Below are 27546 nucleotides of genomic sequence, written 5' to 3'. Positions count from 1 at the left end.
CCCCCACTTGTGCTATCTCTGTCTCTCTCAAAGTAAAACTTTAAAAAGTTGTTTAATACAAAAGTACTTAAAACATAAATACAATGAAAATGAAAAAACCAGCCTCCCTGCCATCCCTGACTCCTATTCTCCAGAGACAACCCGTATTACAAGTTTCTTGAGGTTAAAGTTTTTTTTAAGAGTGCCAATTTGCCTCCCAGAAAAATTGCAGGGATTTATACTCTCACCAATATTGTCTGCTTTCATTGATTTTTAAATCTTCTGTCCTTGCCTCTTCACATTTTTCTTTCTGCACTGTATGCTAATAACTCTCAAATCTCTATCTCTAATCCTGATCACAGCCTTAAGTTCCAGGCCAGTATTTCTAGCTGGACATCTCCACCTGGATGTCCAATAGGCATCCCAGATTTTTCTAGATCGAACTTATGGTCTCTCTTTCCAAACTTACTCTTCTTTCTCTAATTCCAATTTTGATTGGTGGTGCCAGCATCCACCTCATTACCTAAGTCGGAGTTATTTTCCATTTCTTTTTTTAATGTTTATTTTTGAGAGAGCGAGAGAGCGAGCGAGCATGCGAGCAAGTGGGGGAGGGGGTAGAGAGAGAGGGAAAGAGAATCTGAAGCAGGCTCCAAGCTTCAAGAGCTGCCAGCACCCAGCCCGACAAACTCACAAACTGTGAGATAACGACCTGAGCCAAAGTCGAATACTTAACCCATGTAGGAGGCGGATGCAAGATGGCGCCTTGGCACCCTGCCCGAGCACATGGCAGGTACGGCCTGCCGGCCTCTAGTGCTCCCGCCCCCCCGCCCAGATACCGCGATGAGTGAGCGACCAATGCGAGGCCATGGAATGGGTCAGCCCTGCCTCTGCCAGCCTATCATGAGCTGCCGCGCAGCCTGGGCGGCAGGTATATATGGGGGAGCAAGCAGCGGGGAGGGGGAAGAAGAAGAAAGAAAGAAGTGGACAATAAAACTCTGCAACGAATCCCCGTGTCGTCAGTTCTTCAAACTGCGGGCAGTTTGAGCGGCTCCGGCAAACCCACTGAGCCACCCAGGCGCCCCATAGTTACTTTCAATTTCTTCTCTCTACCTGCCAATAGTAATAAATAGCTAATAGTTACTGAATACTTACTATTCACACATATTTTGTTTCATTTAATTCTCACGAAAGCCCCAGAGGTGGCTTTTGGTCTTATCATTTCCATTCACAGTTGAGGAAAACTGGATGCCTTCCTCAAGGCTATACAGCTAGGAAGCAGGGATTTAAACCCAGGCAGTTTAAGTCCATATCTCACACACTTAAGCCCTATACTCTACTACCATCATATTTCATCAGGTAGACGTTTTACTTATTTCCTCAATCTCAGTCCTCTCTCTTTCCTTTTCTCCATTCCCACCATCACCACCTGATTCCAAGTCTTATTGTCAATACTCTCATCATTAGTCTCATTGAATTCAAATACATCTTCCATGTTGCCTGAAAAATAATCCTTCTTAAACCAGAAATATAATCATGTCTTTTTTTTTCCTGTTGAAAATCCTTCAGTGGCTCCTTATCACTAACTTTGTGAAGCCAGAGATCCTTTGCTTCATAAAGAAGGATCACCCTCATTGCCAGTCCCCAGCCAGCCTACCTCTTTAAGCACTTTCTTTATAGGATCTGAATTGGTGACAATTGCCTAAAAATATGCTGTTTCTATCGGGATGACTTTGCATATGCTATTCCCTCTGCAAGAAATTGCCTTTCCCTATTTCCACACCTATATGTCCTTTATGTCTTCATGTCTGTCAAACTTAGATGTTTCCTCCTCCAGGAATCCTTTCCTAATTCCTCCAATTATTCATGCCCCATGTGCTGCTTTGAACATTCACTTATTTTGTATTTGTCATTAGTTTTATTTTCTTGACTCCCTTTCTAGAATGTTAACTTTTTGAGGGCAGGGTCTCTCGTATTCAACTCTAGGTCTTTAATGTTTAGCATGGTGCTTGGCACAGAAGTAGTTACTTAGTAGATATCGGTTAAATTGAATTAAATAACTTAACTGTGAAAGGATTTCAGGCATCCGTGGTATGGGAAAGAGCAGAAGAAGCAGGTGCAGGGAGGAGAATGGATGGCCTAAAATCACCACTCTCAATGTGGGGTACCACCCCTTCATATGCACCATGTATAAATTAGTCATATGAATATCAATGTCTAAAAATATCAATAGGTCTATAGACATTTTCTCATCTAGACACGTATTTTTTCTCCATTATGGGCTGCAAGCAACCTCGGAGCAGTGTCAAGTATGGAACTCTGCTGAGTAGAGACAGAACGTATGAAATAAATGCCTTCAATTTGCTGAGGAACATACGGGGTACACCTGGGATTAGCTTCCTGTGGTAACAAGTGGAGGATGAAGCTATGCCCCGATTTTCCTGGAAAGTGAGAATGAGCAATCATGTTTATCCCATCCCCGCTGCTGCCCTGGCACCATTGTGCCGAGTGCTCCGCTGCAGGTGGAATAAATTGAAACTACCAGTGGCACAAGCGGTAGGGCTGCGTTCTAAGTTCTTAGTATTATTGGAACCCCACCCTCTGGAGAACACCCTTCTATTTTCGCGCAAAACCCTGACGTATTCAGGTCACGGGGCTTCGGCGTATCACTGCAAGGTCCCAGTTTGCGGGGCAGTGCCCGCTGCCGATAGATACTGGGTAGAAGACAACTTCTTGGGTTGAGGAGCAGCGATTGGCGGATCCCGCCTGTAATGCTTCCCAGAATATCGGGCGCTGCGTGTCCGAGATGCCGGTTCCGGGGCTGCCACAAACACCGCCCGGAAGCCTGAATGAGGCCTCCAAAGTATGGGGCTCACAGCACTCAGCATGGCCGCTATTCAGGCTGCCGGGCCCTAGACGGAGGCAACGTGCGCGTGCGTGCGTGCGTGCGTGGGCGCGCGTGCGCGGCGCCGCTGTCTGTGGGTTGGCTGATTATTTTGCAGGCGGGAGGGGCTGTGCACGCTCCTGCCTCCCGCTTCTGTCCCCCACCCCCTTCCCGGGTCCTGGTCTCTCCTTCGGAAAGATGTCGGACACGGCAGTGGCTGACACTCGGCGCCTTAACTCGAAGCCACAGGACCTGACCGACGCTTACGGGCCGCCAAGTAACTTCCTGGAGATCGACATCTTTAATCCACAGACGGTGGGCGTGGGCCGCGCGCGCTTCACCACCTATGAGGTTCGCATGCGGGTGAGTCACGGGGTGAGGAAGACAGCTGAGGGAGGACCGAACGGCTGGGCGGGGTGGACGGGTGGGGCTGCCAGAAGGCGCTCGAAGGGGTCATTTGGGGGTTGGGGGTTTCATGGGTCCGGAGAGAGGTCTCCAGACTCAGCTGTGGCCCTAGGATACAGAAAACTCCGGAGAGGGACATTGGACCGGGGTGAGGGAAAATAAGTACCTATGAGTAAGAAGTGGAGCCTGGCTGGATAGGGTGGGGAGGATGGAGAAGATTAGAGTGAGGAGTTCAAGGAAATAGGAACCCCGAGTGTAGCGACAGAAGAAGGGAAGGTAGAGTTGGCGGAGGGCTGGGGGATGGAAAGCCAAGGTGATATATCGCTGGGTCCCATAACTAAACTGGGTTGTGGGAAGCCAGTCCGAAGAGGGAGGGCAAAAAGCCCCGATCTCTTCCTCATGAAGTCTCTCTGGGATGATAGAGTTAAGCAAAGCCTGCATTAAAGGGAAAATAGACCCCAGGAAAGGGAGACAGTGGGGTTGGTAGAGCAGAAATAAGAAAGGGAGTCTTCCCAGACTTCTATAGAATTAGCATCTGAAGGAGAGAAATGTTTTCTGCTTAAATTTTCTCAGGTGCCGCATGCCTCATGGTGAAACCTGGCCTTGCACTGGGATTGGTGGATTGTCAGTACTTAAAGCATCCTGTTCTGATCCTTTAGATTGGAAGTATTGGCTCCCATTTGGGCTTTCTGTATACAAATGGCCATTTGCCCTTTCTGTTCTAGATTAATTTTTTGGATTAAGACTGTTGTCTGCAGTGACTTTAATGTATGACATTTCAGGACTGCCCCAGGAGTGGCTTCTTCCAAAGTGCACTACAGAGGACTTTATTCTCAAGTTCTTAGTCCACATTGCAAGGATGGAATGTGCAGATAAAGTAGTGGTTTGCAGGTTCTATAGCCCAATTGAAGTGGTTACAGGCAGAAAAGTTAGAGAACCATTTTCTAATTTTCCTTATGTTTTTTTTCTCAGACTAGAGGGCCAGAATATTCTCTATGGAGAGCATGCTGCTCAAACAGCATCTGAAGACCTATAAAAGAGTGTATGTGCTTTCATTTTTGACTGAATGAATGACTTGAATGAGATATTGTGTCTCTTACCTGGGCTCTGAAATTTAATTGAGAAACGATGATCTCCACATTCCAAATTGGGCAAAGTCCAAACCGAAGAAAGAAAATTGAAGCAAAAATTGTGACAAATTTGTCTATATAAGAACTGTCCAAAATCATCTCTTTGGGGAGGAATGGAAGTTAGATCCCACAAAATATGATAAAAAAGTTGGGAACTGTTAGTGATAGAGAATTTAATTACCTGAAGAAGCCTGGGCATAACTTGTTCATTGTGAGGATTCTCTGATGTGGGGTTTTGGAGACAACGTCTCCATCCATTACCCAAGAGCCTTAAGGATTATGAATGAAACAGCTCTCTTCTTAAGGCATTCTAATAACAACAGAGACTGTTCATCCAGTGCCTACTATGTGCCAGGCAATGAACTAGGGTTTAGTTTCTAAATTCTTATAAAAATGACATTATACAGATAGGAAACTGAGGAGGAATGCAGTTTAAGTAACTTGCCCAAGTACACATAGCTAGTAAGTGGCAGGGCTGATATTCGAACCCAGATCTGTCTGACTCCAAAGCCCATCATACTCTTTGCATTACACTTCAGTCTCTTTGGCAATGCTTAGTTTTACCCACCAAGCTTTTCATCTGTCCTTTTCACAATTTCTAATTGTACTGTGATGATAGGTTTTATGTCAGTTCCTATTTGTGTGAATTTGAGTTAATGTGTATTGTTTATGTTAATTTGCATGGCTATCTAGACCTTTAATATTTTAATTGAACTCTCTGGAGGGGAGAAGTTGGTAAAACCATTTAGTTTTTAATTGCTATATTAGGTGATTTATCATGGTAGGCATTTTAGGGAGTATGAGACTCAGAGACTGTGCTTTGGGAATTAAACATTGTGTATGGTGGAAGCAGATGGCACTGACTTTCTTCTTTATAAAATAGCTCAGTATTTCTGAAGCTGTTCTCTTATTTTGCTCAGGAAAGAATTTCCCCCTCCCACCCTTCCAAGAAATCAGGAGTCGGAGAAGTGTCCTGGTGACTTCACATAATGTGTATGGAACTTTTCAAATGTCAGTTGTCCTGTGGACTTGAACTTTGTCAGAGCCAAAGACTCCATATATCCTGTACTACACAATCCTGTCTTCAAATGATTTGTAGGTTGGAGCTAGGAGACTTTCTGAGTACATTGTAGCCCCTTCCTTGCTTGGCTAGGTGCGAAGATGAAAGGTCATTATTGTAACCATCCTGTTACAAAAAAATGTACTGTAAAAACTAAGTCTTCCACCCTTTGCCCTCTAGAAGTTACCTTTTCCAAAGAAACCATTGTTTCCAGTTTTTTAATTTATTCTCCTAAAGAATAGGTTGTAATAAAACATTACATGACCTGTATCTCACTCTCCTTCAACTCATTGACATTCCTTGGACCTCAATCGTAGGTAGAGTTGTAAGTAGTGTAAATTGGTTAGTTATTTGGCTTTTGATGACCTATACCTAGAACTGGATCCTGGAAAGACAGTTTCCAGGCATGAGGACTACAAAGCATGATGTATTGAGGACTGTGTGAAGTTCTAGCATAGCTCGGAGATGTTCTTTTCCTGCCTTGAGGCAGTTGTGGGGAGGCTCAGGTCATAGTTCAGGAGAGAAACTAGTTCCTTTTATTCCCATCTGCTGATACGAGTTGGCTGATGGGAAATACAGTCAGCATTAATACATGTGATTGGCCATTTCTGTTTTTCTGTTTAGAACTTGCAGACATCAGTGAGATCAGGACTTTTTGTTTGTTGGTAGTTCATATTGCCATTAAAGCCTTAGGAAAATTATCAATGATTAAGATGTGGGAATAAGCTGATCTATATGAGGGAGCAAGCTGTGGTAAGCCAACTTAATGTAATTGCTATTTCCTCTGTATTTTCTAGACAAGGAGAGGGTAAACAGACACATAGGGCCTCTATTAATCAATTGAGTATTTACTGAGTAACTTGCATAGTCTGCATTTAGGGAGATGTAGAAGTAATCACAGCTCCTGATTTCAATGAAATTATAGTTTAGTTAAGTAGCAAGACTAACATGATGCATAAACAATGTGTGTCAGGCACCACTAAAGTATTAATGTCATAGGAGTTCAGAGGAGAGGGAGACCAGTAAATTAAGCTGGTGAGCTCAGGAAAGATTTCCTGGATGAAATGGGACTTGAGCTTGGAATTGTAGAATGGAGACAATTTGGATAGGAGAAGCTGAGGAAGGAAATCATACCTTGGAGGTGTTTTTCTCTTATTCTTTTACAGAGAATTTAAATTCACTTTTCGGGGCACCTCGGTGGCTCAGTTGATTAGGTGTTCGACTCTTGATTTCAGCTCAGGTCATGATCTCACTCATAGTTCATGGGTTTGAGCCCCGTGTCGGGCTCTGTGCTGATAGATAGCATGGAGCCTGCTTGGGATCCTCTCACCCTCTCTCTCTCTGCCCCTCCCCCACTCATTCTCTCTCAAAAGAAATAAACAGTAAAGAAATCACTTTTCAATTGAAAATGTAATACATGCATGTGACAAACTCAAATTGTTTAGTGAAAAATATGGCCCTCCCACCCATTCCAGTTGTTTAGTCTTAAACTCCAAGGTCAGACACTATTATGAATAAACATTTTATTTATAAATACAAATACATACACATATACATATCCCTTTTTAAGTTGAAGTATAGTTGACACACAGGGCACATTAGTTTCAGGTGTTCAACGTAGTGATTTGACAAGTTTATACAATACGCTATGCTTACCACAAGTATATGTGGTATGTATACTATATATATATATATATATATAACTATACTCCCTGTGCTCTTATCCCCATGACTTACTCATTACATAACTAGGAGCCTAGATCTCCCACTCCTGTTCACCCATTTTGCCCATACCCCTAGCTCCCTCCCCTCTGGCAACCAACAGTTTATTTTGTTTACTTATGGGTCTGCTTCTACTTTTGTTTGTTTATTTGTCATGTTTTTTAGATTATACATATAAGTGAAATCATATGGTATTTGTCTTTCTCTGTCTGACTCATTTCACTTAGTGTGATACCCTCTAGGTCTATCCATGTTGCCCAAAATGGCAACATCTCATCTTTTTTTCTAGCCGAGTAATATTCCACTGTGTGTGTGTAGCACATCTTTATCCATTTATATTTTACATTATTTTACTTTATTTTATTAAAGTTTACTTATTTTGAGAGAGTGTGTGAGCAGGGGAGGAGTGGGGGGGGGAGAGAGAGAGAGAGAAAGAAAGAGAAAGAGAGAAAGAGAATCCCAAGCAGGCTCCGTGCTGCCAGTGCAGAGCACAATGCAGGGCTTGAAACCACGAACTGTGATTACGACCCCACCAAAACCAAGAGTCCAATGATTAATTGACTGAGCCACCCAGGTGCCCCCATCTTTTCTTTTGAAAGTTTATTTCTTTTGAGAGAGCATGCACAAGTGGAAGAGGGGCAAGAAAGAGAATCCCAAGCAAGCTCCACACTGACAGTGTGGCTCAGACTCTCAAACCGTGAGATCACAACCTGAACCAAAATCCAGAGTCAGATGCTTAACCAACTGAGCCACCCAGGCACCCTTTGTCTTTTTTCCTGTTTATTTATTTAGTTTTGAGAGAGAGCAAGTGGGGGAGGAGCAGAGAGAGAGGGATACAGAGAATCCTAAGCAGGCTCCGCGCTGTCAGCACAGAATCCAACGCAGGGCTCAAACCCACAAACCATGAGATCATGACCTTAGCTGAAATCAGGAGTTAGACGCTCAACCAACTGAGCCACCCAGACACCCCACATCCATTCATCTTTTGGTGGACACCTGGGTTGCTTCCACATTAGGTTGCTTGGCTATTGTCAATGATGCTACAGTAAACAAAGGGGTTCATATATCTTTTTGAATTAGTGTTTTCATTTTCTTTGGGTAAATATACATAACCCTTTTTTATGACCTGAGCTGAAGTCGGCTGCTTAACTGACTGAGCCACCTTGGTGTCCCTCATAACCCTTTTTTAAACCAAATAGAGGTAAGCTATATGTACTGTTCTGTAATTTGATTTTGATACTTAATATTTATTTTCATACTGGCACATATATATTTCACATTCCTTTCATAGCTGTATTGTAACCAATTACCTATTGATGGACATGTGTAATTATTACAAATTAAGTACAGTGAAAACCCTTGTACATACATATTTGTATGCAACTTCAAGTCTATAGGATAAATTCTAACCAGCAAGTGACTTCTAGTTACCATCTGTGACAAGGCTGGATGTGGTAAGGATTGGTATTTATCTGGTATTATTTTAAAGGAGTTGCAGGAGCATGGTCCACAGGAGTGATTTCTTCACTGGGACCTAAGTGGTCCTGACAGGTGGCCACTACAGGCTGAATATTAGTCACCATCTCTCTTCTCTCATTTTTCCTTCCCTGTAGACAAACCTACCTATCTTCAAGCTGAAGGAGTCCTGTGTACGGCGGCGCTACAGTGACTTTGAGTGGCTAAAAAATGAGCTGGAGCGAGATAGTAAGGTATAATCCCATTCCCTGTGTGGGATCTTTGGAGGAGATCTACATAGCCTGAGAGGGCATAAGATCTTCGTCTATAAATTAAAAAAGTTTTTTTAACGTTGATTTATTTTTGAGAGAGAGAGAGAGCCAGCGAGCGAGCGCGAGCATTCGAGTGGAGGAGGGGCAGGGAGAAAAGGAGACAGGCTCCAAGCTCTCAGCACAGAGCCCAACATAGGGCTCGAAGTTGGACTGGTGAGATCATGACCCAAGCCAAAGTCAGAAGCTTAACTGACTGAGCCACCCAGGTGCCCCTGGATTCGTTTTTGACCTAAGCCACCTTTATTGTTCTTATGGCCTCTGTTCTTGCAACTGGCTGTGGGATAAGATAGACTCTGGCTAATAGTCTAATAAGAAATGAGGTATATAGCACTTTACCATCTCATTCCCTCTTCATCCTCTCCCATGTGGCTGATATTTTGCATCTGCCTGCAGATTGTAGTGCCACCACTGCCTGGGAAAGCCTTGAAGCGTCAGCTCCCATTTCGAGGAGATGAAGGGATCTTTGAGGAGTCCTTCATTGAAGAAAGGAGGCAGGGCCTCGAACAGTTTATTAACAAGTAAGTCAAGTTCCTGGTGGACTCCTCTTTCTCTTTTTGCCATCATGATCTTTCTGTTTTGTCTGTCTCATCTTTTGTGATGGGTAATAAGATGTGTTGCTGGTTGTATGGTAAGCTGACTGGACAGTAAAACCATTCCTTTGAGTAGAATCCTGATCCTGTACTTCAGGGCCTGAGAAAGCACTACATGTTTGCCGTATTTGGGGATATTCCCCTACCTCACCTGTCTATCCCCCTTCTCTGCAACATCAGGGTTGGAGTGGTATCCTGTTGCTGTCCTATACTTGCTTGAACCTCTGGAAGAGCTGATCTTGCCCTCCCTCCCCGTCCACATCCCTGTTGCTCTGCGAATTCTCTCTGATTCCAGATACTACTGATAACCATCTTGGTCTCTTTCTAGAATTGCTGGGCACCCACTGGCTCAGAATGAACGCTGCCTACACATGTTCCTGCAGGAGGAGGCAATTGACAGGAACTACGTCCCCGGGAAGGTGCGCCAGTAGGAGGCCCTTTCACCACTTGTCCTCTACTTTCCTGCTGAAATGACATTGATTTTTACACTAAGCCTCTCTCTCTCTCTTTGATCTGATGAAGTTGGCTGCCCATCCCCTGGCCTGATAGACTATCTGGCATTGTATTTCTTGGTACCTGACTACACCATGGGCATTCTGCTAGGATCCTCTTCTCTGAGGAGAGGTGGGAGACCACTGGCAGATGCCCTTTGCTTGGGGTGCGGGTGGGGGGATTGGACTGGAAGGCAATTCCTTGGGCATTTACCCAGGCCAAGAAGGCTAATCTTATGGGGGGTGGTCTTGTGCTTGTGGGGCACTTGGATACATACTGATGCTGCAAGTCCAGGGGATTTTCTTACTCTTAGGTTTAACCAGGAACGCTGAGCAGGGAAAAACCCTGCTTTTCCTACCTGCATGAACTTTTTTCTTTTGGGGAAGGTGGTGGAGAACCAGAAGTTCTCCTTATTTTCTCTAGGCCTGCTCCCAGTTTTCTCAATGGTTTTTGTTACTTTCTCTCTCCCTTGTTGCTTTTCATGGCAGTAAATCCTCCTAGAGTCTAAGCAGTTAGTTGTGTGGAGCAAAGTGTGTGGGTTTTCTGGGCCCCTCATCATGGCTGCTTCAGAGTCAGAAGAAAGCCATAGGGCAGTAGGGGAACTCTTGTTGTCTAGCCCCTCTCTTTTGTGGCTCCCCACTTTGGCTGCCTGTTCTCCATCAACAGGTAAGTCAGTACAGGCCAGCAGTTTTCCTTCCCCAAGCCCCTTGCTACTTTATAAGTTTCCTTTGCGGGTTTGATGGCTTTAGGGGTGGGGACAACTCACCACTGCCAGGTAACTCCCTAAAGGGTGGGAGTGGATCATTTTTTAGGTACCGCCCAGTGGTAGGGAAGGGTATCACCACCCTCTTCCTTCCATTCTCTACCGCCCCCCACCCCGCATCCCATTTAGTGCTGCCACAGGGCAGAAGCACATGAACAAACCACACAGTCTCTGACTTCTCCTAAGCACTTTGAGCTGTTGAATGGGGCTCAAGGGCAAGAGTTGTCGCTGCCCTCCCCAGCTTAGTCACAGGGTTATTGAACTGCCTGTACTTGTTTCCCATGGAACTCCAGCAGTCTTCCCAGAATTTGAGCTAGAGAGAGCAGCTGGGTATGGATGTCCCAAATCTTAAGAGTCTGAAGCAACTTTCCTGGGCTTCTGTCTGGGTGGTGGTGGTTTGCTTGCTGGGGCCTGATATCTCTCTCCTTGGTGGGATGGGAACAAGTTAACAGGTGTCATGTCAAAAGTGGGGACTCTTTGCTTAGACTCTCTATCATGGAAGGATTGGAATTCTTTGTAAAGGGTCTTGGGGGAAAGGATTTTGGAGTCAGACAAGACCCTGATCAGAGAGTTTAGGATTGGATTTTGACATGGGATTTGGAGTCCTTCTCAGTATTGAAGTTCCCTGAGACAGATCAGCTCTCCAGCTGCTAAGCCTGTACCAGGGGCTGCGCAGCCCCTAGAGAGAGACTCTGCTCCCTTTCCCACCTCCCCAATTTTGGTGTGGTTGCTGCCTTTATTTGTTTATCCTCTGTTACTGACTTTTTTTAAAGAGTTCTTTTCATCGTGCACAAGTGCTGACATTCTAAGGCCCCATTTCTGCTGTATATCCTGACTCGGGGCTTTATTCAGCAAACTGTTCATTCTTCTGTCAGACAATGTCATATTCAACTCTGTTCATATTAAACCACTGTGAAGCAAGCCTCTGTTTTCCTGCTTAAGTTGTAAATATAGTATTCTTTAGTGTCTAGGATATTTTTGGTATTGTGCAGAAATCATACAGCATGGTCGGTATCCTGAGGTGATAAGTTAAGTTTGGCATTTAAATTAAAACAAACAAACAACCAGAATCCTAGCTGCCTGTAGTGATATTTACCTATGCTTGCAACTCCCAATTGGCTGTCACCGAGGTAATGCATCTTCTTGCAGGAAGTAGCCATAGGGCTCAATACCTGTGGTTTGGGTCAGATTTAGCAGATTTGGTTTTTAAGCTTGTGGATTTCTGCTAATTTGGGCAGAATATATTTAAGTATGTGTGTATACATATATATGCATATGCTATATATATACATAAACGTGTGTGCAAGTGCTCATCATCCAACATACCACCTACAAACATTTCTTTTATAGGTTTTTTTAACCTCAATTGAGACTTTTTTCTTTCAAATAGATTTGATACAGGCAGAAAGGCAAGTGAGCTTTGAGAACTTTTTTTTTAACCCTAAGAACTTAAAAAAATGTGTTTATTTATATATAAATATAAATTTATTTATTGAGAGAGACAGAGACAGTGTGAGTTGGGGAGGGGCAGAGACAGAGGGGAAGAGAGAGAATCCCAAGCAGGTTCCATACTGTTAGCGCAGAGCCCAATGCAGGGCTTGAACCCATGAAACTGTGAGATTATGACCTGAGCCAAAACCAAGAGTTGGACGCTCAAACCGACTGAGCCACCTAGGTGCCCCTCTGAGAACTTTTGATGGGTGGATATTTTCCTCTGACTGATGTGTTCTGAAATGGCTTCCTACACAAAGTAGGTTTTAGTAAAGGTTTGGAATGAGAGGAGATAGGAGTCTTGTAATTTGGGAAGTTAAAGCTAGTTTTAATCATGTAGTTGAGAATGGAAAGAAGGTATAGAAAGTGATGTGGTCAAAACGTTATGAATTAAGGTGACATAACAATGTACTTGGGTGTAAGTAGAAGAGGAGGGGCTGAATTGAAGGTAAGAGGTTTCAGTAGTTCGGGAATTAGATGACTAAAGGTATCTGAGGGGATAAGGCAGAATAGAAGTTTCTGTGAGATAAGAGAGAGGAAGAATAGTGAGAGAAATGCAACCTTCATAGGCAGCAGTGTTAGAGAATGAACTAGAGAATAGCTAGAAAAAGCAACTATAGAATAAAATTTCAAAATTTTGGACAAATGACATTCATTTAACAAGTACCAATTCCTAGCCTTCTGTGTGCCCAGCCTTATGCTAAAAGCTGGATGGGGTGGGGTGGTCATGGTATAAATTAAAGAGGGTTACATTCTCTTTTCTTCATAGACTTTATATTTATTTTATAGACTTTATAGACTTTATTTCCTCTTTGGAGTCAAATGGGTCATGTTAGCATAGTAACTGAGTCCTGAAAGAGCCCCAAAACCAAGCCCTCATACCAATCAACACTGAGGAGAAGGTTTCTTTCATAAGGAATTCACGTTTGTGCATGTACCTAGGTATTTATCTCTAATTAATCCCTTTTATCCATAGCACTGAAGAAGCTCAACCTTATACTTGAACCTGGGGGAGAGATGCTAACCAAAAATTTTCAACATAGTAGCTAGGCCCAAAAGAAGTCTAAATCTTCACATCCTGGAGATGACTTATCTACCCTTTGACCCGTTCTTTGAGATGAGGAGTTGACGAGTAAAGGGTGGAAGAAGTGAGCAACCTTCAGACTACTCTGGAGTTTTTGTTTGATGAGACATCCTAGGTGAGACAGTTCTATCTTCAAATATATGCTGGCTCAGGTCATGATCTCACAGTTCATGGCTTCGAGCCCTGCATAATTTAAGTAAAATTACTTTTTACTATGGAAATATAGCCCAACTGCTCACTGAATTGGATATTTCTTCATATTCTGAAGACTTTTGAGTCACCTCTGGTCTTCTTAGAGACAATAACAGTTCTAATTTTTCCTCACTTGGTTCGTTTTTTACCCTTTTGACTTTATTATTCTGAAATCTATCTCTCCAAGGTCCTTATGTGTCCCTAAGTCATAGAATCTAAAACTGGACACCATTTAGAAAAAACTTTTTTTAATGTTTTATTTATTTTTGAGAGAGAGAGCACATGTGAAAGCGAGCGAGCAGGGGAGGGGCAGAGAGAGAGAGAGGGAGACACAGAATCGGAAGACAGGCTCCAGACTCTGAGCTAGCTGTCAGCAGAGAGCCCAATGCAGGGCTCGAACCCATGAACTGTGAGATCATGACCTGAGCCAAAGTCAGATGCTTAACGACTGAGCCACCCAGGCACCCCTGGACACCACTTTAATTATAGCCTAAAGGTTAGGTGGTTGTTAGTCCATTTATACATCACAGTATTCAAGCTTACTTTTAAGATATAAACACTTTGTGACGAATTTAGCCCTTCCTGACCACCCATCACCCTTCATTCCTCTTTTGTTTCGCTTTGCTTTTACAAAAAAATTGTTCTTTTTTTACTTTTATTTTCTCTCTCCTGCTTGTCTGTCTGTCTGTCTATCTGTCTATGTATCTATACTTTTGAAAACAGAAAGCTCATTCCTTACAAAACAAATTGGGGTAATTATTAACATTACACGGAATAAAGGATTTTTTAAGTCACAGCAGGTTTTCGTTAAATAGGTGTTTCCTGCAGTGGTTTTAAGTGTTTGTATATAGATCATTAAGTACTTGAGTACTTAAGTACATTAAGTACTTATAGAGAAACTGAAGGTACAGGATTAAGAGGTACTGCCAATTGAAGAGCAATCAGAAATTAGATAAACAGTTCTTAAGTGAACAGTAAAATACATTTAGAGTCAAAGAAATGTATACATTACTTTTCAGGAAAAATGTTTTTTTACCCATAAGGGTTTTTTTTGGTCCAAATACGACCGACTTTTGATCTGTCAACGGAGAGCTTTTTATTTTGTTAGGCATTTTTATTCTAAAATTTAAATATACAGGAATTTAGTATTCATAAGACTTTAAAATATTTCCTAATCTGTCATCAAATGAAGACTCAGGAAGATCTGAGAAGTAGAAAGGAATAGTAGGTCCAGAATAGAAACCTGGGTCCTAGAGCTGGCTATGCTAGTTAGCTGGCTATATAGCACTTACAGGCAGATTCTTTACCAATCTGGGTTTGTTTTCTTAACTGTAACTGAGGGGATTTGACTGAATGATATCTGAGGTATCTTAAATCTCGATTTTTTATGATTTCTAACTCTTGCCCTAAGGAGTTGAGTAAACCCTGGAGGTGATGCTACCAAACAGGTGAAAGCAAAGTTTTTCCCATTTGATGGAGTTTGCTGTAGTGTAGCTTTCTCTCCCAGAAATGATGGACTCTTCACTTACCCTGATTAGAGTTTGTTTGCCCACATCCTGTAGTATCAAGTCATGAGTAGTACCACATTGAAACTCGGTGTTGAATTGATTTACAGTTGCCCTAATTTTATCCTAGGTCTTCTATTTGAAAATTTTATTTATTTAATTTTTAAAGATTTTATTTTCAAGTAATTTCTACACCCAGTGTGGGGCTTGAACAACCCTGGGTTTACAACCCACAGATCAGAAGTCGCGTGCTTTACCGACTTGAGAAGCCAGGCGTCCCTAAGTTGAAATTTTTAAATGAAATAGTCACCTCATTCCTGTATGGAATTATTCTTATTTAAAATGTAGAAATTGTCATTTTGTTCATTGTCCTTATTACAAGTGTTTATTTTGTTAAAATGTTTTATTGCGATAAAAATTCAGAAGTAATTAATGCTATTTGACAAAATTGAAACAAAACATAAATGTAAAAAGTGAAAGATTTCTATTTATTCCCCTCCCTACACCCATTCTCCAAGAATAACTTAATTTGATATGTGTCTTCCTGGATCTTTTTCTATACACAGATATAGGTATGTGAATATATACATAAACGTATGTGTGTCTGAATATATACATATTCATATACACATGTAAATGTATGAATACCCACACACTTGTGTGTCATGTTTTTTTAACAAAATGGGATGCTGTATCTATTATTTTGCAACTTAATTTTTTCACTTTGCAGTGTATTGTGGACTTCCTCTCACATTAGTATATGGAAATTTACTTCATTTTTTTTTAAATGGCAGCATAACATTTCATGGTATGGTTGTAAAACAATGTCGTGATTCAGTTACTGTTGGAAATTTGTCTCCAATCATTCACTATTACAAGGAATGCTACATATAACTTTTTTAAAAAAGTTTTTAAAGTATTTCTGTATTTGTCTTTCTATGTTTAAGTATTTCTGTAGGATAGATTTTGAGAGAAGTAAATGCTGGGCCAAAGGATGTGTGTTACATTAGGCTCCCGCTTACAGCAAATGAAAATGTCTGTTTTCTTACCAAAAGTGGAGAAATAGCCATTCAGCCCCCTCAAAAGCTGCTTTACCCAAATGGCACAATATTAAACAATTGATAATTATGCAAACTATTTGGTGAAAATATTTCTTAGTTTTAATTAGCATTGATACCTTTAGTTGTAATGATACCACTATCAGGTTTTTAAAATCTTCTCCGCACTCACACACAAAATAATAATAAAAATTTCCCCGCACATTTCATTTTAGTCATTCTGGAAGCAGTACTTATTGCTGCTAATTGAGTATCCCTAGCACTCCTCACTGTAGATAATCCAACACTTCATTAAAGGCCCCTATGTTCCCCACCTGACTTTGGGGGGAAGTGAAGCAATAAACCTGATGGCAAAGCCACATTATCTGAAGTGCTCTCGTGACCGATACTAGTCTCAGGTCGGCACTACTTGAGGCCAACCCCAGAGCAAAATGCTACTTTGCCTATTGAGCCACCAATCTAAACAGCTTGGACCGCCTTTTTGATTATTTCTCTCAGGTCCAAACCTTAAATTCCAGGCAGGGACGGGACAGGGACCTACATCGAGATGGAGACTGAAACAGCTCTTCTGGTTGGCTGTCCACACGTCAGTCAGAAGTGAGAAAGCTTTTAGTTGGTCCTGCGCAATGGGAAACACAAAACCCTCTTCTGATTGGCCTTTTAATCGAGGGGCGGGCCATAGAGAGCTGCTGGTTGGGCTGGAATGGAAGGCCAATGGGAACGCTGTGGCGCTGCTTTCGAAAGGGAAGCCTACCCGAGGGTACCTGGGAGAGTCAGCGAGTGGCCTCGGAACTCCCGTGGCTTATTTGGTAACTGCGTCCTCCTGCAGCGCAGCTACCGGCTACCCTCTGCCGCCTGTCCTTCGGTCACCCTTCCGGTGTTTCAGTGTCTCCCGGCGTGCCGCGGGGATTCAGTGCGGTGGTCTCCTTAGCCTGCAGGTCTCCTTTCACCACAGCCTGCCCAGAGCTCTTTCTCTGATGTGGCCGCTGAGGTCCTAGATCAGGGCGGGGGGACCGGGGATCGGAGACCGGGAGTAGGATAATAGTTACCGGGCCTCAGGGCGAGATTCATGATGGAGGAAGCGGGAGAGGCTGACCTCTGTGGCCGTGAAGGTCTTCTTTGTATTAAGTCCCGGGAAGGAAGTGGGCGGTGTCTGACCCAGAAAGTTCCGCCATCCAGGTGGCCCTCACCATTTCAGCCAATCATACCCTCCTCGCCTGATTTTACCCCTCGTGGCTCCTTCATAGACTTCACAGCTGCAGTACAGCTGCAACAATAACACTGGGCCTCTCAGCCTGGGCTCAAAGCGAGTCCCCTTTCTTCCTCAATGTCTGGGCTTGATCTTGTTGCTTTAGTCCTTTTTCCTAAATATTTTTTTTATTAGTAGTTTATTGCCAAGTAGTTTATTGCCATATAACACCCAGTGCTCTTCCCCACAAGTGCCCCCCTCCATGACCATCACCCCCATCCCCTTCCCTCCTTCCTCTTCAGCCCTCAGTTTGTTTTCAGTATTCAAGAGTCTCTCATGATTTGCCTCCCTCCCTCTCCCTAACTTTCTTTTCCCTCTTTTCCCCTTTCCATGGTCCCTTGTTAGATTTCGCCTGATAGACCTATGAGTGAAAACATGGTATCTGTTCGTCTCTGCCTGACTTATTATCCTAAATATTTTTAATTGCACTAGTACATTCTCCTTTTTAAGAAAACCCCTCAAAATATTGCACAAAGATGGGGCTGAAGTATGCTTTGGCCATTACCCACACTCCTAGTCCTTCTTTACCTTCTCAAAGGTAGCCAGCCACTCTTTACAGTTTGCTGTGTATCCTGGTAGCCTTCCACGTCTTGTTTGTTGGTTTGTTAAGAAAACACATTGTGTTGTGTTTTTATTTCTACAAAAACTATACCATACTGTACATATCCTGCAATTTTTTAATTAAATGGTTTGGAAATATTTTTATTTTGCTACATTTAAATGCTTTCATTTTCAAGTGGCATCATATGCCATAGTATGGCTATCAAATGTCTTATTTAACCATTCCTTATTGATAGACTACTAGATTTTCCCAATTTTCTGCTTTCCTAAGTAGTACTGCTATGAACATTCCTGCTCACAACTTCTTGTCAGAGTTTCTCTAGGGTAGTGGTTCTCAAATTTTTGATCTCAGGACCCCTTAGGAGTGTAAATTCCTAAGAGAAAATGTTTATGTAAGTTTATATCTATCAATCACTTCAGTGTGTTAGAAATTAAAAGGAAAAGTTTAGCTCTTTATTCATTAAAATTAACAGCAATAAGCTCATTGCATGTTAACAAAAATAATATTTTTAAATGAAAAATAACATGTCCAAAGCAAAAGATATTAGTGAGAACAGTAAAATTGTATTGCATTTTCTGAAAGTCTCTTTAATCGGCTTGATAGGAAACATCTGGGTTCTCATGTCTGCTTCCTCATTTGATTATGATGTTTTGGTTGAAGTATATATCACACAGATATGTAATTAGAAAAACAAGGAGTAGTTTAATAACCTTTTTAGATAATTGTGGACATTCTTTAATACTAGATTGATCTTTAATAAGTGGTAGTTTCTTAAAGATGACTTTTAATGTGGATTTTGAAACCATATCAATCATATAAAAAACTTGTCATACTTGGTTACAGTAAAATCCTTTGGTCTGCCTTGAACTTTAATATGTTTTTAACCTGTGCATGACTTTTTAACATAACACATTGACAGTTTGGAAGATATTGGTTCACTGAATTGTGCACAACTTTCAAATGGACACAGTTCATTATACGGTGTCAAAAATTGCATTCATTAATATCACCACTGCTCTCATCAGAGAAGTCTTAAAAGTATTGGAAAGCTGCCAAGACTATGGTAGAGGTACAAGTGTTCCAAAGTTCTAATTTTGCTTGAAAATTCAAATTTTATCATTAGCCCCAGATGCTATCTGTTGTTCTTGAAGTGACAGGCACACTTTCTTTATTGCTGAGAAAATGCCTGCCAAATACCCAAGTCTGAGTAGCCGCAGTTTATCTGTCAGTCATTATTTCAAGAAAAAATGGTATTCCATGAGAAAAGTGACTTCATCTCACAACTCAGTCTGACAAGTGCTTTTCCTTGGGACAAACCTTGTACTTTAGTATGCAACAGAAGTGCTTCTTTACTTTCTTTTTTTATAATTTTTTTGAAAGACAGCGTGAGCAGGGGAGGGTTAGAAAGAGAGGGAGATACAGAATCGGAAGCAGGCTCCAGGCTCTGAGCTGTCAGCACAGAGCCCGACACAGGGCTCAAACTCATGAACCGTGAGATCATGACCTGAGCCAAAGTTAGACGCTTAACTGACTGAGCCACATAGGAGTCCCTTTATCTGTACTTTCTGTTTTGTGATACAGAATATTAGAAACCATGCATTTATGCATGGAGATTTTAATAACTTTTACTACTTTATCAAGGACCTTCTTAAGTGATGATGAAAAATACAATGATGCAGGACAGATTGGTGCCACCACTGTCTTTGATGAGCTTTAAGACACTAGCAGTTTTATACATCTTTGCTTTTTTTTCCTCCCAGTTTTCCTTTTGCATCATCAGTGCAGATGTCAACACAATAAAAAAGGCAAAGATCCTAATACTATTGTGAAAATAGGAGTGCCTGGGTGGCTTAGTCGGTTAAGCGTCCAACTTTGGCTCAGGTCATGGTCTCATGGTTTGTGAGTTTGAGCCCCACGTCAGGTTTTGTGCTGACACCTCAGAGCCTGGAACCAGCTTCACATTCTGTGTCTCCCTCTCCCTCTCTCTGTCTCTCTCTCTGCCCCTCTATTTCTCTCTGCTCCCCCCTCTCTCTCTGTCTCTGTTTCTCTGTCTCTTTCTCTCTTTCTCAAAAATAAACATTAAAAAAAATTAATGGGGTGCCCGGGTGGTTCCGTTGGTTGGGCGTCCTACTTCGGCTCAGGTCATAATCTCAGAGCTGGTGAATTCAAGCCCCACAGTGGGCTCTGTGCTGACTACTCAGAGCCTGGAGCCTGCCTCGGATTCTGTGTCTCCTCCTCTCTCTGCCCCTTCCTCACTCATGCATGCATGCTCTCTCTCATGTGCTTGCACGCTCTCTCTCAAAAATAAATAAAAACATTAAAAAAAATTTTTAAGTAAAATATACTATTATGAAAATAGTTTTGAATCTCATAGACCTCTTGAAAGAGTCTTGCGTACCATCAGGGAACTACGGACCATGTTTTGAGAGCATCTGAACAACTTGTCTAGGGCATATACCTAGGAGTGGTATCATAAACTATGGGCACTTACCGTCTTAGCAGATACTGCCCCGTGCCCCTTCAACACGGCTGTGCTAGTGTATGTTCTTCCCAGTGGGTCGTAAGGGCGCTCATTTCTCCTTATTCTTCCTAACACTGAATATTATTGAACTTGAAATTTTGCAAATATGATAGGTAGAAAATAGAATCTCAGTGTTTTATTTTTTGTACTCTGACTAATAGGGATGTTGAGTATCCATTCCTATGTTTGCTGGCCATTTGTGTTTTTTTCTGCGATATGCTTGCTCATATCCTTGACCTGTTTTTCTGTATTGGTTGTCTCTTAGCCAGGATAATTAAAGAAAAAGATTAGTCTTTTGTTATATATATTGCAGATATTTTCTCCCAGTCTATCCCTTCCCTTTTAATTTTGTTTATGGTATCTTTTATTGAACAGAAGTTTTAAATTTTGAGTTCCGATTTATCAGTCTTGTCTTTTTTGGCTTTAGATTTTTGTGTTTTCTTTAATAAGGTCTTCCATATGCTAAGGTCACAAACCTCCTTCTGTGCTTTCTAATACTTGTATAGTGGTTTCTGTGTGTTTGCTTACATTTTTAATCGAGCTAGAATTTATTTTCATGGATGTTGTGAGTGATCTATTTTTTCTTTGTTCTCAAAGGACTGTCTGGAACACAGCAGAGAATAGGGAGACCTTAGGATAGTGAATCTCCAGGGCTCCTCAACTGAAGTCTTGTCCATGATGTTTTCTGATGTTTAGTAGTTGGCTGCATTCAGTGGGCACACTTGATGAGAGCATTTCCTGCAAAAGATCCCAGGGGCACCTGGGTGTCTTAGTTGGTTAAGCTTCCAACTTTGGCTCAGGTCATGATCTCACAGTCCATGAGTTTCAAGCCCTGCATGGGTCTCTGTGCTGACAGCTCAGATCCTGGAGCTAGTTTCAGATTCTGTGTCTCCCTTTCTCTCTGGCCCTCCCTGCTCATGGTCTGTCTCTTAAAAAAAAAAAGATCCCAATCAGAGCCCGGCGTCCCCACTCCCAGCTCTCATCCACCAGTCAGTAAGAACTTCCTGCATAACATGCTCTTTCCTGGCCTCCACCCTCATGTGGGGAAGATGTGGCCTATAGGTGAGCTTAACATCTTCCTAAAGAAATCCTCCACTGGGTTGATCAAGGGGAAAGGAAGAGGCAGACATAGTTATCTTCTGGAGTGCAGCAGTGGGAGAATCCCCTAGCCTATGCAGACAAACAGCCCTTAAGGCAAGATAGCAGAAAAATTACTATGTGGTCTCCCCAAACTTACTTTGGAGAAGAGGTTCCTTAAGTCTTTTCTTGTTATGATGGGGGAGTCCTAAGAGTTTTTCTGGGGCCAGCCATCTTTTCCTTAAGATTCAGTTTGTTTCTTGGGAAGCCTGGGTGGCTCAGTTGGTTAAGCGTCCACCTCTTGATTTCAGCTCAGGACATGGTTCATGGGGTTTGAGCCCTGTGTCAGGCTCTCTGCTGACAGTGCAGAGCTGCTTGAGATTCTCATTCTCTGTCTCTCTCTCTCTGCCCCTCCCCTGCTCCAGCGCATGATCTCTCTCAAAATAAATAAACTTAAAACTAAAAACAAGAAAAAAAGATTGTTTCTCCATTTTTTTTCCTTTTAAAGTGGGTGTATTAGTTTTCTGTTGCTGCTGTAACAAATTACCACAAACTTAGTGGCTTAAAACAATACAGATGTATTATCATACAGCTCTGGAGGTCAGAAGTCTAAAAGTCAGCATGTTGGCAGGGCTGTGTTCCATTTGGAGGCTGAAGGGGAGTTTCTTCCTTGTCTTTTCCAGCTTCTGAAGGCTGCCTGCATTCCTGAGCTCACGATTCCCTTCCACCTTAAAGCCAGCAATCTCTGCTCTAATCTACTTCTGTCTTCACATCTCTGACTCTCCTGCCTCTCTTGTTCACTTAAGGACCCTTGTGCTTATGTTGAGGCCACTAGGATAGTCTCCCTATCTTAAGATCTTTACCTTGATCATCTCTTCAAAGCCTTTTATTTTTCTTCTACAAAGTCTCTTTTGCCATGCAAAGTAAGATTCTGGCGGGGGGAGGGGGGATTCAGACATGGACATCTTTTGCTATTTGGCCTACCACAGTGGGTTACTTCAGAAGGCTATGCTTATTCATTTGATACCGATTCACAGTGGAGAGAAAAGTATCTTTGTTTTAGGTTTGCAGAATTATTTGCAATAGAATCTGTACCCCTTCCATAATAATTTTCTCATATTCTCTCTGCCTTTGGTTGGATTATAAAAGGAAGAAAGAGGTAGAGGAGCAGAAGTTCACAAAGGAAGCTGAGGAATGGGAAGAGATGGAGGGGGAAAAGCAGGAGAATGAGATATCCTGAAAGCCAAGGGAACAGTATTAACAGAAGGAAGGGAGGAGTACATTTAATACTGTATTAAATGCTGCTGAGACACTAAAGTAAGGTGAGTCCTGAAAGGCATCTGTTAGATTTAGTGACCTTTGCAATAGCTATTTTTGTAGAGTGATGGGAAGTGGGAAGAACACTGAGTACACAGTTCAAACAAGAATATTCTTAGAAAAAAAAAAAAAAGAATATTCTAGGGGCGGCCGGTTGGTTCAGTCAGAGCATGTGAATCTTGAGTTCAAGCCCCAAGCCCCATATTGGGCCTAGAGCTAATGTTAGAAAAAGAAAAAGAAAAGAATATTATAAATTTTTCTATGAAGGAGTAGACAATGGCAGAATAGATTTCAGAACGGACTCTTTCCCCCATAATGTTGAGAGATGCTTGAGCCAGTGGAGAGGGTAAGGTTTATGATATGGAAGAGAGTTTGAATTCGCATGGTTTCGGTAACCTGATTTCCAAATGTGTGGTTCTAATCAGATATCTCTTTCAAGTTCGGGACCTGTATAATCCAACTCCTTATTGAACATGTCCATTTGGAAATCCTTCTCAAACTTACAATGTCCAATATTAACCCTCTCTTGTTCCTCGCCTGCCCTCCTTCATCGACTTCCACCCCCTTTCATCATTTCTCTTCTGGATTACTAAAGTAGTTTTCAAAATACCCTTTTTGTCTCTATACCTACTATCGAATTCATTTAATGCACAGCAGCTAGAGTGATCTTTCTAAAACATATAGGCAGGGGTGCCTGGCTGGCTCAGTCACAAGAGCATGTGACTCTTGATCTCAGGGTTGTGCATTTGAGCCCCACATGGGGTGTAGAGATCACTTACATAAATAAAACCTAAAAAAAATAAATAAAACATACAGGCAGATGACTTCTATCAGCTAAAAAATTTCCTGTTGTTTTCAGTGAAAAAGCCAGATTCTGTACTTATCTACACAGATTATATGCTTTAAGCCTCGTGGACTATTTCCAGTTCTTAGAGGAAGCTATGTTCTTTTGTACCTCCATGTGTTTGTACATACCATTCCCTCTGCCTATAATACCCTCTCCATCTACTTGTTCCCACTCATATTTTCTTTTTTTGACTAATTTCTACTCATTTTTCCAAACTCAGTTGAGGCTTTCCTTTCTACTTCCCCTGAGAAGCCTCCTCGTTTTTCCCAGGCTAGGTTGGATATCTCTCTGTATGCTCATAGCACTTGTACTTTTTTGTATACCCCTGTATTCTCACAGGACTCGGGCCTTCTTTATTTATCATACTACATATTTTCTGTGGTTGACTCATTCATTTAATTTTTTTATAAAAAGCATTTTAATTCTTCAAGTAATACATGAATCTATTTTTTTGTTGTTTAAGATAAACATAGTTCTCCTTTCTAACCCCCCTGTTGCAGGTCCCTGTACCAGAGGAAACCAATGTTATCAGGTTGGTATTTGTTATTCCAGATCATTTTCTTTGTATTTAAAGATAGAAATATAGGGGTGCCTAGGTGGCTCAGTCAGTTAAGCCTCTGACTCTTGATTTCAGCTCAGGTCATGGTCTCACAGTTCGTGAATTCAAGCCCTGCGCTGTTAGTACAAAAATTCTCTCTTTCCCTCTCTCTCTGCCCCTCCCCTGCTCGTGTGCATGCACTGTCTCTCAGAGTAAGTAAAGTAAAAAATCCCCACACATGTATGTTTATTATTTGATTTTTAAAATATTTATTTATTTTTGGGAGAGAGAGAGCACAAGCAGGGAATGGGCAGAGAGAGAGAATCTTAAGCAGGCTGCATGTAGAACATGGAGCCTGACACAGGGCTGGATCTCACAACCAGGAGATCACAACCCGAACTAATATCAAGACTGGGACACTTAACCGACTGTGCCACCCAGGTGCCCCCATTTTAAGACTTTTTAAGCATGCAGTTCCGATGTCATTAAATACATCCACATTGTGGTGCAGTCATTACCACCATCCATCTGCAGAAATTTTTTTCATCTTCCCAAACTGAAATTCCATACCTGTAAAACAATAGCTCCTACTACCTCCTCCCTCCAGCAGCTAGCAACCATTTTACTTTCTGCCTCTATAAATTTAACTATTCTAAGCACCTCTAGTGGAATCATACAGAATTTGTTTTATTGTGACTGGCTTTTTTCACTTAGCATAATGTCTTCAAGGTTGATCCACGTTGTAGCGTGTGTCAGAACTTCCTTCCTTTTTAAGGTTGAATGATATTCCAATAATGTATATACTCCATTTTGTTTATCTCACCAGCCGTCAATGAACACTTGGGTTGCTTCTATCTTTTGGCTGTTGTCAGCAGTGCTGCTGTGAACATGGGTGTAGAAATATCTTTTCAAGTCCTTGCTTCTATTTCTTTTGGGTATATATCTAGAAGTGGAATTGCTGGGTCATTTGGCAATTCCTTTTTCCCTTTTGATGGACATTTAGATCAGTGTCACTCAGAGTGTATTCCAGGGACTGATGCTGGTCATGAACAATGAGATAAGTACAGAAGTTGAGAGGAAGCATTTCAAACTGTGTAGCTCTACTCAGTTTGAAGAGTATCTGACTCTCGATTTTGGCTCAGGTCCTGATCCCGGGGTAATGGGATTGAGCTCTGTGGTGATCGTGGAGCATGGTTGAGATTCTCTCTCTCCCTCTGCCCCTCTCCCCTGCTTTCACTCTCTCCGTCTTTCTCTCTAAAATTACATAAATAAATAAACAAAGCATTTGTAGCAATTTTATGTTGCTATGACATCCGAGCACATGGTCACTTTTCTAGTAATTCCTTTTTCACTTGGAAATTTACAAAAACAAAAAACAAAACAAAACAACAACAACAACAACAACAAAAAACCCAAGAAAAAAAACAAAAAGCAGCGCCACCCCAAAAACCTGGTCCATTACTGCATATAGCTTGAGAATCCTGAAGGATAGTTTCTAGGTTTTTGGTTTTTTCCCAAAAAACACACAAGTGTTTCTCTAGGATGGGTAAATGAAAAATAGAATTCCCAGGTTGAAGGGTACACACATTATACATTTTAAGGTAATACAAAATTGCTTACCAAAGGCCACATACCTCTTTGTTTAAGGCCAGATACTTCTAACAACAGTATGTGGGAGCACCTATTTCTATAGACCCCTGCCAATACTTGCTGTTGATCTTCTTGAATTTTTGATGATCTGTTAGGCAAAAAGTGATGTTTTAATTCATAGTTCTCTAATTGCTATTCAATTTTTATAGCCTCCTTTCCTGTGTTTGTTAATATTTGCATTTCCTCTTATTGGTTGCTTGTTATATCTTTTTCTCGTGTTTCTATTGGGTCGTTTTTTCTTTTTCTTTTTTTTAAATTAATAAGTACTTCTTTTTTGTTAATTTTTTTAATGTCTATTTACTTTTGAGAGAGAGAGAGAGTGAGCATGGGAGGGACAGAGAGAGAGGGAGACACAGAATCAGAAGCAGGCTCCAGGCTGAGCAGTAAGTACAGAGCCCAACGCGGGGCACAAACTCATGGACGACAAGATCATGCCCTGAGCAGAAGTTGGACACTTAGCCAACAGCCACCCAGGTATCTCTGGGTTGTTTTTTCTTATCGATGTGCAGGTGTTCTTTATATTATGTTAATTATCCATATCTATTTACAAATACTTCCATCTTTAAAAAAATTTTATAGGGGTGCCTGTGTCTGACTTTGGCTCAGGTTGTGATCTTGTGGTTTGTGAGTTCGAGCCCCGCATCGGGCTCTGTTCTGACAGCTCAGAGCCTGGAGCCTGCTTCTGATTCTGTGTCTCCTTCTCTCTCTCCCCCTCAGCTGCTTATGCTTGTGCTCTGTCTCTCTCTGCCAGAGAAAGAGAGAGAGAGCGAGAGTGAGGGAGAAACAGAGAGAGAGGGAGACACAGAATCACACAGTAGGCTCCAGGCTCTGAGCTGTCAGCACAGAGCCAAATGCCAGGCTCAAACTCAGGAACTGCAAATTCATGACCTGAGCTGAAGTCGGAAGCTTAACCAACTAAGTCACCCAAGCACCCATATTTTATTATTATTATTATTTTAATTGTAAGCAGGCTCCATGCCCAACATGGGACTTGAACTCATGACCCTGAGATCAAGAGTCTTATGGTTTACCAATTGAGCCAACCAGGTGCCCTGAAATTATTTTCTTCTAATCTACCTTTTCTTTTATATTTATTTACAGTTTCATTAAAATAGACACTGAGTGCCTGGGTGGCTCAGTTGGTTGAGCTTCCAACTTCGGCTCAGGTCATAGTCTCAGGGTTTGTGAGTTCAAGCCCCACATCGGGCTTGCTGCTGTCAGTGCAGAACCGTCTTGGGATCTTCTGTCCTCCTCTCTCTCACAAAAGTAAATTAAACATTAAAAATATAATAGAAACCTAAAATTTGATGTAGTCAAATATATTATTCTTTTCCTTTATGGCTTTTCCTTTTATTGTCTTGTTTAAAGAGGCTGTCACTACTATATGGGTTTAAACATATTCACTTATATTTTCTTCTCATCTGTTTCTTCCTCCTTTTTTATAGCTTTATTGAGGTATAATTGATGTACAATAAACTGTACATACTTAAAGGATATAATTTGGTGGCTTTTGACATATGTGCATACCCGTGAAAATGTCACCACAATCAAAATAATGAATATGTCCATCACTCCTGAAAGTTTGTGTCCTTTTGTTTTCTACATTTCTAAGCTTGTGTGTGTGTACAGGCATGAAGGTGCTAGAA

At 41.7% G+C, this 27546-nt stretch overlaps 1 protein-coding gene and 1 long non-coding RNA gene across 2 annotated transcripts; both read left to right on the top strand.

The window, feature by feature from the left end:
• The first annotated feature begins 2926 nt into the window (after positions 1-2926).
• Positions 2927-11879, top strand: SNX12 (sorting nexin 12). The gene is made up of 4 exons (XM_029930620.1): positions 2927-3223; positions 8791-8886; positions 9358-9482; positions 9883-11879. The coding sequence occupies exons 1-4, from the start codon at positions 3059-3061 to the stop codon at positions 9983-9985; spliced, it is 489 nt and encodes a 162-aa protein (XP_029786480.1). The 5' UTR covers positions 2927-3058; the 3' UTR covers positions 9986-11879.
• Positions 3274-6663, top strand: LOC115284043. Its single transcript, XR_003905109.1, has 3 exons — positions 3274-3413; positions 3839-4307; positions 5316-6663. It is a non-coding gene; the product is annotated as an uncharacterized LOC115284043 (long non-coding RNA).
• Positions 11880-27546: the final 15667 nt, after the last annotated feature.

This window comes from Suricata suricatta, chromosome X (genome assembly GCF_006229205.1).
Source record: "Suricata suricatta isolate VVHF042 chromosome X, meerkat_22Aug2017_6uvM2_HiC, whole genome shotgun sequence".
In the NCBI taxonomy this organism is placed as follows: domain Eukaryota; kingdom Metazoa; phylum Chordata; class Mammalia; order Carnivora; family Herpestidae; genus Suricata; species Suricata suricatta.
This window is presented reverse-complemented; position numbering and strand designations above follow the sequence as displayed.